This window comes from Buteo buteo, chromosome 11 (genome assembly GCF_964188355.1).
Source record: "Buteo buteo chromosome 11, bButBut1.hap1.1, whole genome shotgun sequence".
Lineage (NCBI taxonomy): Eukaryota > Metazoa > Chordata > Aves > Accipitriformes > Accipitridae > Buteo > Buteo buteo.
This window is the reverse complement of record NC_134181.1, coordinates 3,108,378-3,119,228: the sequence shown is the minus strand read 5'-3', so window position 1 is coordinate 3,119,228 and position 10,851 is coordinate 3,108,378. Positions and strand designations below refer to the sequence as shown.

At 54.4% G+C, this 10,851-nt stretch overlaps 1 protein-coding gene across 2 annotated transcripts; it reads right to left on the bottom strand.

Moving 5' to 3' along the window:
• Positions 1 to 243: 243 nt before the first annotated feature.
• On the bottom strand, positions 244 to 9,385 carry IRF8 (interferon regulatory factor 8). 2 transcript variants are annotated; one of them, XM_075039902.1, is made up of 9 exons: positions 9,361 to 9,385; positions 7,302 to 7,476; positions 5,939 to 6,122; positions 4,835 to 4,923; positions 4,264 to 4,375; positions 3,879 to 3,926; positions 2,972 to 3,358; positions 2,547 to 2,662; positions 244 to 1,458 (listed from the first exon to the last, which is right to left on the bottom strand). In XM_075039902.1, exons 2-9 carry the CDS (start codon positions 7,473 to 7,475, stop codon positions 1,282 to 1,284), a joined length of 1,287 nt encoding a protein of 428 aa, XP_074896003.1. In that variant the 5' UTR covers position 7,476; positions 9,361 to 9,385; the 3' UTR covers positions 244 to 1,281. The 2 variants fall into 2 exon arrangements, with proteins under 2 accessions (XP_074896003.1, XP_074896004.1); XM_075039903.1 differs by lacking the exon at positions 3,879 to 3,926.
• Positions 9,386 to 10,851: the final 1,466 nt, after the last annotated feature.

The following is a 10,851-nucleotide window of genomic DNA, read 5'->3' as shown; positions in this document are numbered from 1 at the left end:
CTTGAATCAAGGCCCAACAAGCGATACCCTCTTCCTCGCTCCATCACAATATAGCATTTTGGCTCATCTCTCCTGCCCCAGAGATGAAGCCGGGCAGATATGGAGCAGGAGAGAGGCGACAGCAGAGGCTTAACACAGACCCCACCGCAGGAGCAAGTCAGAGATAACAGGCTTTTTCCCCCACCACCACCAAAGATACAACACCCCACTCATCGCAACCAAAAACCACATTGCAAGGGAAAATACAAAATATAGCACTTTAATTGCAGGAAGATAAAAAAAATTTTAAAAAATTTCATAAACTACAGGCATGAAATAAATAGGCAGCTTAGTAGCACACACACGTACAGTCCTGGTTTGTGTCTGCTGCAAGGCACAAGCCCCATGGCCAAGCAGCTCGCCCGTGCTGGGTGCACACACAAAGCATGTTAATGAGGATTTACACATGCATGCTGCTGCCTGGTCACGCTTGGGAGAGACCAACACATGCGTTTGGGAGGGTGAAGCCAAACTAGTCACACTACGCTGCAATCTTTAAAATTAAAGATATATAATATTTATATAAACTCTGTCTCTGGTTAGGAAAAATTAAGATTCCTAAGTTCTCATATTCAACATTTACATATATAATCTCTGCATTGGTTTCCAAATTTCAGAATACTTTGGTATTACAAACAAACATATAAACCTCTCAGCAAAAATAAAGAATTTGAGAAGGTTCTCCTTGGAAGGCATACCCTATCCTCCATCAGCAGGACTCTTTGGGGGCGGGGGGGGGCGGGGGGGGGGGAACCAATCTGATTTCTGGAAAGAATTTCCTACATTTGAGCATTTTAAGGTTTTTCCAAGAGTCACCTCCTACCCAATTGCTATTCTGAGCAAGGTCCAAGTTGCAGACCACTGGGGCAGGTCGTTATAGCTGTTGATTTTCAGTTCTGCTTGACTGGCCATTAACAAAGGCAACGCAAAGCACTCCCAGCCCTAACCTTCCCGCACAGCTCAGATGCTCCCTCCTCCCCCTGCCATTAGCTACAGACAACAGTACACGGACTACCCTGCTTGGTACAAAAGTCATCTTTATCAGTATGGTGTCTATGGGACAGACACTGAGCATCCAACCTAATTTCTCAGCAATTTTTACTGCTGTATTTATACAGCCACCGGACTGGAAACAGCAAAGAACAAGAACCAACTTTCCAAAAGGAGAATTTAGGCACTAATGGAACCAAACTGGGTCTAAATCAACCCGAACCACCGCGCTATGTCCGCGGAGAAGGAGGCTCAGACAGCAATCTGTTGGTTTTCTCTGAAGAGTGGCCGCTGGTGCGTCCCACAGATGTCCTGGAAGATCCTGTACACCTGGTCATGCTGCGTCTCATCGGCGATGGGGAGCATGGGGCTGCTGCTGCAGGTCTTCCCAGCCTCCTCCACCACCTGCCTGACACACAGCTGCTCCACCTACGCAAAAAGACAAAGTCATGAAGAGACTGAACGAAGAGGAACCTCTTCGGGCATCTCCCGCTACTGCCATCCACCCCCACCAGCCCAGGCAGCAGGGTATGGGGTGGGAAAGATGTAGCAGACCAGTTTGCCAAACAGACACGGGTGGCCAGGGCCAGCCAGGCCAACAGGTCCAACACCACAAGCACCTCTAGAAGAAAAGGAGCAGCCACAAGAGCTCCTCTCCCAGCAGGGCTATAGGAAGGTGGGGACAGGCTGGGGGACGTCCCAGCACACACAGAGTGATCCTCTGGTGCAGACACACCAGGCAAGAAGAGGTGACCAGGTCAGAAAGTTGTGCAGGGAGGCATAGGACCAGTCTCTGAACTTGTAAAATCCCCTCCAGGACCTCACAGACTTGGTGGGTCTCTGCTTGCTCAAGGGTGGATGCAACACCCTCCCTGCGCCCTCCATGCCATGTCCCTGCTGCCATAGCCTTGTTGGCCCAAGGAGGTCCCACACTGGCTGCAGGCTCCAGAAACACCCTACTCATTGCTCCAAGGCTTTGAGACCCCCAAATTGCTTTAGCTTCTCCAGGGAAAAGCTTCTGTCCAGAGCCACGGGGACTGCCCCTCTCATCCCATCCTTCACCCTCCTGAAGGTTTCCCAACCCCACTGCTGTCCACCACGCTTGTTCACCACATCTGTTGGCTGTTCAGCTTGAGGCTGTCCATTAACTCAACATTCCAGGGATTTATTCCCCTCTTTTCCACAGGAGAGGGCAGAGGTCCTAGTGCCAAGGAACAGGAGGAAGAGAACAAATTTCCTAGCAGCTTAGAAAAACTTTTGCCATTTGGGAGCTTTGTTTGCAAACACGATCTACCCAGATCAAGGAGCCCCTGACAAGTAGCAGCCCAAACACCTCTCAGGAGGCTGTGGATAAGCCGATACTCATGCCACACCTGCCTCCTGACTAATTCAAGCACCCAAATGACCTGTGGCTCCAGGGGTTGAAGCTAGAGCCCTGCTTGGGGCAGGGGACACAAATATGGTCCAGACAAGGTGGGAAATTCAGCAGCAGAGCTCCAAAGGGCATCCCTTCATACCTGGACAAGGATGAGTTTACACCGCAGTGGCACCGCATCTGGGAACTCCTCTCCGAAGCACAGCATGACCCTGCTGTCTGGGAAGCGGCCCTGGTTATTATAATACTGCTGCAGCTCTGCAAGGAGAAGGGCACAGTTGGAGGCTGCCTGCCTTTGCTACACAGCTTCAGGACCAAGCACCCTGCCGTGGAAGAAAGCCGTGGGCTCAAGAGAAGCCAGCTTTGCTGTGCAAAGCCTCCAACCAGGAGGAGTTTGCTGGTGACACAAGACACCGGGTTATTCCTTCCTAGATCTGGTAGCATCGGCTACTCATCCAGAGCATCGGTGATGGACAGGGATTACTCCTAAGTGCTCCAAGGCCAACGCCTCCACCCTTTCAACCCCACCAAGCAGACAAAGAGAAAGAGGGAAACGCTCCTACAAACCTCTGAAGAACAAGTTGGTGTCAAATATCTTCACCACCTCATCCCGGTCCAGTTTGTTGGGCCTGTCCTTGTAGACCACAGTGTTCCCGCTCCAGAAGACCCTGCCCTGGCACAGCCTCTTGATGAAGATGCCCTGCTTGTTGCCGTGCAGCAGGACACCCCTCTCCAGGTGCCCAAAGAGCTTCCTAGTGATCTGCTTCTGGCGGTCATTCTGGATAGCATCGGCCGAGGGGAACCGCACGTGCTCCAGGGCGTCTGGGGCGTACAGCTTCTCGCCGTGGCCGGAGGGCTGGCTGAGCGAGATCCGGCAGCCCTCGGTGCACGAGGTGGTGATGTGACCCACCAGCCTCCCACCGTAGTAGAAGCTGATCACCATCTGGGAGTAACCTGCGAGGAGACGGGCACATACACCACCCGCCGGGAGAAGACAAACCCTGCCTGCTCTTCCCTGCAATGCCCAAACTCCATGAGAGTAGCAAGATTTCCTGGGAGCAAGCCTCACTTGATGGAGGAGACCTCCTACTTGCTAGAGGACATCTTGTCCAGCGCTCAGCCAGTGCTGACCAGCAAATGAGAGCTCCTGATACTGACCCCCCTCCTCCTGCCTTTCCTCCAGACTTCCCTTGCTGTGGGCAGATTTCCCCACGCTAAAGTCGCAGCTGATCCCAGCATCCCAGGGCAGCTCCCTGTGCCAGGGCCACGGCCACAGGCAGGATGTGTCCCCACTCAGCGTGCAAACCCTGTGGATGCTCAGGAGGGCACAGGCACTTCCCAAACCCAGAGCAAAGCCTCCCCCCAAGGTGGGGAGCAGAGCCAGAGCTGCCTTCTGCCACCACACACACAAAGCTGAGCCCCAAAAAGGCATTTGACAGCCGCGGTCCAGAACCGAGCAGGGGAGCTGCCTTACCCGAATGATGCTGCTCGTAGCTGGAGTATCCGTTCATCAGGGGCAATGCTGTGGGCAGACAGAAAGCTGAGCTGTGCCTGCATGCCCGGCTCTCAAACCTCGATCCCGCACCGTCTCCCCTCCACCAGCACCCCCCCAGTTTTCTCTCCCAGGTCCTATACAGAAGATGCCAGCAAATACTCCCAGGTGGATTTAATCTTGTGCAATGCACACTGTCAGGTGCTTGGTACCAAGCACAGTGTTCATAATGAGTACTTTAAGCATTCTTAATAAGGAAGATAAAATACAACTGTTGCCCATTATCCATTGCTGTACAGTAAGTATTTTCCGCCCTGAACAAAAAACTCTGTCCCATGAAACACCACACACACTGTCAGCTACTTACCAGGGCTGGGCTGCTGCACCCACCAGTCGGGTATTGGGGGGTTTCTGCAGGTCTCCTGGAGGGGTGAGGGGCTTCTCTTGATCATCCCCAGGTATTCATCTACGCAGGGGGACTGTGCAAGACCAGACACCAAGATCAGAGCAGTTTCAACGCCTTGGGCAGCCACTGCCCTGCACCGAGACACTTGCAGCGCTCAGAGAGGATCCAAATGGCAATGCCAACGGGATGCCAATGAATTTTTTTGGTTAGAAAGATTAAGTTTGGCGTTCCCCAGGCCGTATGCTCAAATAACACCCTCGAGAGCTACCGAGCAGAAGCAGCCCAAGGTGACACCACCAAGAAGGGGAATAGAGCTGCAAAACAGCCTCCGTCCCCCAGCAAAGGTCTCACCTGCCCGGAAAGCGACCTGTTCATCCCAACCACGCGAATGAGCTGCGAAACCCGGCGTTGCTCACCAGGCTGATCCCCAAAGCTTTGCAGACTGAATTTTAGGAAGGCATCGCTATCAGGCAACGCGATGCCATCAGTCCACCTCCAGCCAAGGCGACCTGCAGCTACAGCGAGGGCTTACCTCTTTGATGAGGTCATCGATTGCAGAGGAACTGCAGTCCATCTCCGTGACGTCATTCAGGTTGCTCCCGTTGGCAATGCCCGCTTTGCCTGGAAGGAGAGGCCGGGATGCAGTGAGGATACAGAGCGCCCCAGCCTCGGCTCATCTCGCCACTGGGTTTTAGAAACCCTTCACCCCGTGAAAGTTATGAAACCGAGAACCACAGCGCAGCGAACAGCACCTCGGGGGGGCTCGCAGCCCCATCCAGAGCTGCTTTTCAGGACCAAAAACCCATCTGAAACCCATTGCCCCAGCGCACAGTGACCAGCAGCAAGGCAAATCAAAAATTCGGCCACTAGCAGAGACAGACCTAGAGCAGAGGAGAAGGTTGGGGTTTTTCTGAGCACCCCAGAGACCAGGGCTGCTGCTGCTTCTCCTTTTTCTGCCAGCCACCCCAAGCACAGTCATGCTGCTGGTGGGAACCTGCAGTGCCATTTGCATAGCAGCAGCAAGCCCCCCGTGTGAACACGGCTGGAGGAGACCAAGATGCTAAAGGCAGATTTCCTGGCAACGAGATTTCTTTTTTTTTTCACAAGTTTTTTTACTTTAAAAAATAGGAAAAAGCACACACACGCCTAACCACAAATAGAGATATACTTAGCACGACCTGTGCCACACCGGACATCGCAGCAGCAACTGCTCTCTGTGAAACTACCGCTACTCTAATCACTGCTGGTAAGAGAGAAGGGATTTATTGCAGCTCCCTGCCATCCACCCAGGGCAGGCATTGGGAGGACAAGGGGTTGGGGCTCAAGGACCCACCAAGTGGGGACAGATTTTGGATTTGCCCCTACACCATCCTTACAGGACGGAAGTTTACGTTTCCTAAGCAGCTGTTTAGGGGGTTAAGGGGCTAGAAAAAAAAAAATCCTGTCCTTCCTTCCCCTCCCTGCCACCACAGTGACACTGGGGACATCTTCTGCAAAGCAGGACAAGCAAAGCATCACAGCAGAAGAGCAGAGTCTGGCCAGGAAGCTCTGCTCAGATGTAGGTCAGCAGCACGAGTCTGTGGTTACTCACAGGACTGACCTGCGCCAGGGGTCAGCCCTTTATCGGGGCACTCACATTTCTGTTCCTCCTCCGGCACGATCCTGTAGACCTTGTAGGGCTCGGAGATGTCCAGCTGGGACCTGTCTGTCACCTCCTCGAAGTCGGGGCTCTTGTTCAAAGCACAGCGCAGCCTCGTCTTCCACGTAGCTGGCTCAGCTTTGTCACCTTCTTTGAACTTGCCTTTGAAAATAGCCCAGGCCTAAAACAAAGCAACAAAAATAAAACAAATAATCATTCACGTGAGCTCTGCAAATCCCCTCAACCCCAAGGGCGAAGGAGCTGGGGCTGCAGAGAGCCTTTTGCATCTCGCTCTCCTCGCCTCTCTGCCCCTTGCACCCTCTCAACCACCCCACGCATATTCGCCGTTTCGCTCCTAGACTGCGGACACGTGCACGGCTGCCACACGTGGGAATGGGTATCTGGGCGCAGGGCAGCACCACCTGCCCCAGTGATGCACCCAGCTGCAGGAAGGGCTGCAGCACCCAAGTTCTAAAAAGCAGAGGTCAAGGTCCTAATACGCGGCTTCATCTCCGCACCAACAGGTCAGGAGCTGCTGGAGATGTGAGGAAATCGCTGCTGAAGCGGTGGTGTTCCTAGTTGACCTGGTAACACCTCAATTAAAAGTCAAAATAAACCTCGTTTTCCAGCTCCTGACTAATAAACAAAAGCTGGTTTCTTTTTAAGATCAGAACATCATTTGTGCTTTTGGTGGGAGAATACATTTTACCACTGAAGGGAGACTGCAAAATATGTATTATTTTGGAAATATACATATGTTATAGATATTTATATATTTTCAGAAGGCTGAATTCAATGCCATCCTCATAACTCAGTGCTCCCAAACCAGCTGCTAACCCGTGGTCACTGCCCTGAAAGTGAACTAGCTCACCAGTACAGATATTTGGAAGCGGGGACAGAGGGAAGGGAATTCCTGGGGAATAGCCTGACCTTTTTGGTTTGGGATGGAATTTTCCATTTTTTCCCCAAAACTGGAAATCCCCCCCTTCAGTGAAATCCAAAACTTCCTTCCCTCCTGCAAAGTCTTTTCAGTAAATCCAGTCTTTTGTCAAGAATAGCCTGGTAAGAAGTTTAAAGCAGGCCAAAAGGAGCACATCCAGCTCCTTCTCATGTCAGACCAGGATTCAAACATGCTGAAAACAAACCTAAAACCGGTACCAACATTTGGCAAAGAGAAACAAATACCCCCAAAAGAGCCCGGGAGACCAATTGCAGGGTGAAGCATCTCCTGCAAGGGTTAGAGATGCAAAACCCAGAGACAGCATGGACATCTCCCACCAACGGGGCTGCCAACAAGGGCAAAAACAGCACCACAGAGCCGCAGAACTGTTGAGAAGAGGCATTAACCATCTGTCCCTACCTTGAAAATAGAAGCATCCACCTCCTGGTTGTAGTCCTGTTTCCCAGCGTGTTTCCATGGGATGCGGAACATGGTTTTTTCCTCATTCTCCCAGATGAGCCCAGGGTACAGCTCGCTGTCAATCTGCTCGATCAGCCACTGCCGGAGCCGTCTCCCACCATTGCGGTCGCACATCCTGGATGGAGCGAGAGGTCCAAGCCCCGTTAGCTCCCCCAGTACCGTCCCACCACAGCTGGGCTACAAGGAGGGATCATGCCATTGCTGTGGTTTGCCACACGCACAGCTGGTAGTGGCACTGCCTGCAGAGACAAGCAGCTCTCAGCAGCTCTGCAGGTCCCACATGCAAATCTCTGTACATGAAAATCCCCTCCTGCTTCTTTTATAATAAAAAAAAAAAATCAAGGCAATTTTCTGTGAGTTACTACGAATTCTTCCTCCAGCTCTATGAATCAAAGCTCTTGCTCACAGAAGTAGGCTGGCTTGGTGATGTGCTTACTCCTTTTTTTTTTGCTGCGGGATAAGTTACATAGGAAGCAGATGGATGGGGATTAAGCGCCCGGTTGTGCTGTCGCCTGAACAAGTGACATTGGGACAGGCCATCCCAGGGCAGACACCCATTAGCGTCTGCAGGAGACGGGAGACAACCGCTGTCCCTGGCTGGTCTTGGCACAAGGGTTTGCCCCGGAGGCGACGGCAGCCCCTCTCGCCGGGCACTGCCTATTTGGGGAGCAGGCATTTGGTTCCAGGCAGCACCCGGAGTCACCGCAGGGATGGCGGTCACACAACCAATCCTCTCAAACAGGGGACCAATGCCAGGATGGAGCGGGGTGAAGTCAAGCCACCCTTGCTGGGGACCTCTGGTCATTTTTAGCCAAAATCACCGGGTGACTTCATGGAAGACCCAGGAAAAAACTTCTCCTGCCCAGCTGGAAGCAAAGTGCCAGGCTCAACCCTCCTGGCATCCCCTGTCATCTCCACAGCAAGACCCACGGAGACTTCAGGAGTTGGTGGCCTGGCAGAAGTGACCAGAAGCCCCAAGATCAGCCCTCCAGGCCTTTTGGGCTCGCAGCCCTCCTCCAAAGTTTACAGGACTGCCTCTCCCTCGTTCTTTTTTTATTTACTGCCCCATGGGAAAGTTTTGGGGAGATGACGAGGATGCTCCCAGCACAGCCTGAGACCTGGCAGTCCCTGCTTTGCCACAGGCTCACAGCAGCTCAGTGCCACCAAATTCTGTCCCTCCTCCATTGCCCTACTGCTGCACAGCAGGACACACAGACTTCCCCGGCCAAGCCCAGCACAGCTTCCTTTTTCAGGGATGGCGATAGCTAACACCACCAGCCAAAACAACCCCAAGGGCACAGCGCTCGATCTCAGCTGCCCCTCCAGAGCTGGATGCCCCAACGTACGTGCCACAGCTCATCCCCGGAGGGAAGGGGGTACACACAGCCTCTCTTCAGGCTCCCTTGCACCTTGTCAACACCTTGCACCTGAGCTATGCCAAGACAAAAAGCTTCATAAATGGTTCTCTTCCAAATCAGCCCATTTTCTAGGATTGTTCCATCACTGGCAGAGGCCAGAGCTCCATTTCCCCTCCACAAAAGTCTGGGCAAGCCCTTTACGCTCCCACTAGCCACATGAGCCACCACATACAGGATACAGCCAAGAATTCATCCCCATGCACCACAGCTGCGTGCCCACCCCACGCCAGCAAAAAAAAAAAAAAAAAAAAAAAAAAACAAAACAACCCAAAAAACTGGCTGGCAGAGGCATCACCGCAGACCCATCACCCTCCCCATCCCAGCTCCAAACCACCACCAAACTCCCCCCAAACCCCCCAACCCATCCCGGGCTTTGCCCTGGAATAAGGGCAGCAGCACCATCTCCCACCAGCTCAGCACCGCTCAGCACCGCTCAGCATCGAGCGGGCTCACTCCCTACTGCCCCCCCCCCCCCCGCACGCACGGGGGCTGTAGATATATGGGGTTGGGTTCAGTCCCAGCACCCCCACAACCCCCCTGCCCCACGGACCCCCGTGGAGCAAACGGGGGGACGCCGGTACCTGCGCTCACGATCGCGCCGCGCCGCGCCGCTGCCCGCGCCGCTCCACCGCCCCCCGCCTTTTATAGCGGGGAGGGGCGGGCCAATTCACGCCCACGCCCCCTCCCGGGCGGCTAAGCCAATAGCGAGCCGCTCCCTGCCCAATGGAAAGCCGCCGCTGTCTCCGGCGATCCAATGGGAAGGCGGCCAGTGGGGGGCTAGCGGCCGGCGCCACTTTCTCTGAAGAGCGCGCCTTTCCGAGAAATCAGGGGGCGGGGGCGGGGCGGGGGGCGGGGCGGATCCGCCCACTTGGGGGTCTCTCCCGGGCCGGGGGGTCTCGGGGTGGGGGGACCGGGACCCCTCTGCCCCGGGAGGGTCCGGCCCCGGAGCCGGCTCGGGCCGTCCCGGGCTGAGATCAGCCTCCCCAGGATCGGTCCGGCCCCACACCAGTCTCCCCAGTCCCACACCAATCTCGTCAGTCCCAGACCAGTCTCGCCAGCCCCAAACCAGTCCATCCCCAGTCCCAGATCGGTCTCCCCAGTCCCACACCAGTATCCCCGGTCCCAGATCAGTCCATCCCCAGACCCAGATTGGTCTCCGCAGTCCCAGATCAGACTCCCCAGCCCCAGACCAGTCCATCCCCAGCCCCAGACCAGTCTCCCCAGTCCCAGACCAGTCCATCCCCAGCCCCAGACCAGTCTCCCCAGTCCCAGACCAGTCTCCCCAGCCCCAGACCAGTCTCCCCAGTCCCAGACCAGTCTCCCCAGCCCCAGACCAGTCCATCCCCAGCCCCAGACCAGTCTCCCCAGTCCCAGACCAGCCTCCCCAGCCCCAGACCAGTCCATCCCCAGTCCCAGACCAGTCTCCCCAGTCCCAGACCAGTCCATCCCCAGCCCCAGACCAGTCTCCCCAGCCCCAGACCAGTCCATCCCCAGGCAGTCCCCAGTTCCATCCCAGATCAGCCCCAGGTCCCGGATCAGTCCCTCCCTTGGGCAGTGCCCGGCAGCCCCAGCCCAGCCTGGCTGTACCCAGCCAGGGCCGCTGGCCACAGCAGAGGTTAAGGGACCATTTGCAGCCTGATTTCAAAGGGGGTTTTTGGGATTACCAGATTACACACACATTTCTTGGAAGAAAACTGTAATTACTCCCATGTGGGTACTATAGAGAAATGGGAAATGTATGGAGCTGCACAGATGGTATAATAAAAATAATGATCTAAGGTACACAACCTTTACTGTCATTTCTAATAAATAGCGGTTGTAATAGCCCTTGTTTTTAAACACCCGACTGATCCTAATCTGATCCCCCCTGTGAGATCTGGGGAGAGCCAAAAACCCCTTTTGCAATCAGATATGGCTAGGAGGGTTATTTCTTTGCTTTACCAAGAAACAAGCTAAGCTTTGCAGCTAGGGTTTGCATCACCGTCCCCTGCGACACCGGTCCTGGTTCCCCGCGCCGGACGGAGACACACCCCCCCTCCCCAGTAAAAAATTGTTTCTTTTGTAAAAATTCT

Bases quoted from the DNA above. Each gene is read 5' to 3' on its own strand.
- IRF8 (XM_075039902.1), bottom strand. From the start codon at position 7,475: ATGTGCGACCGCAATGGTGGGAGACGGCTCCGGCAGTGGCTGATCGAG. The intron at 4,924-5,938 runs GTGAGTGCCCCG...CTCTCCTTCCAG, and splicing joins GCCGGAGGAGGAACAGAAAT to GCAAAGCGGGCATTGCCAAC. The intron at 2,663-2,971 runs GTTTGTAGGAGC...TTCTCCTTGCAG, and splicing joins CACCAACTTGTTCTTCAGAG to AGCTGCAGCAGTATTATAAT.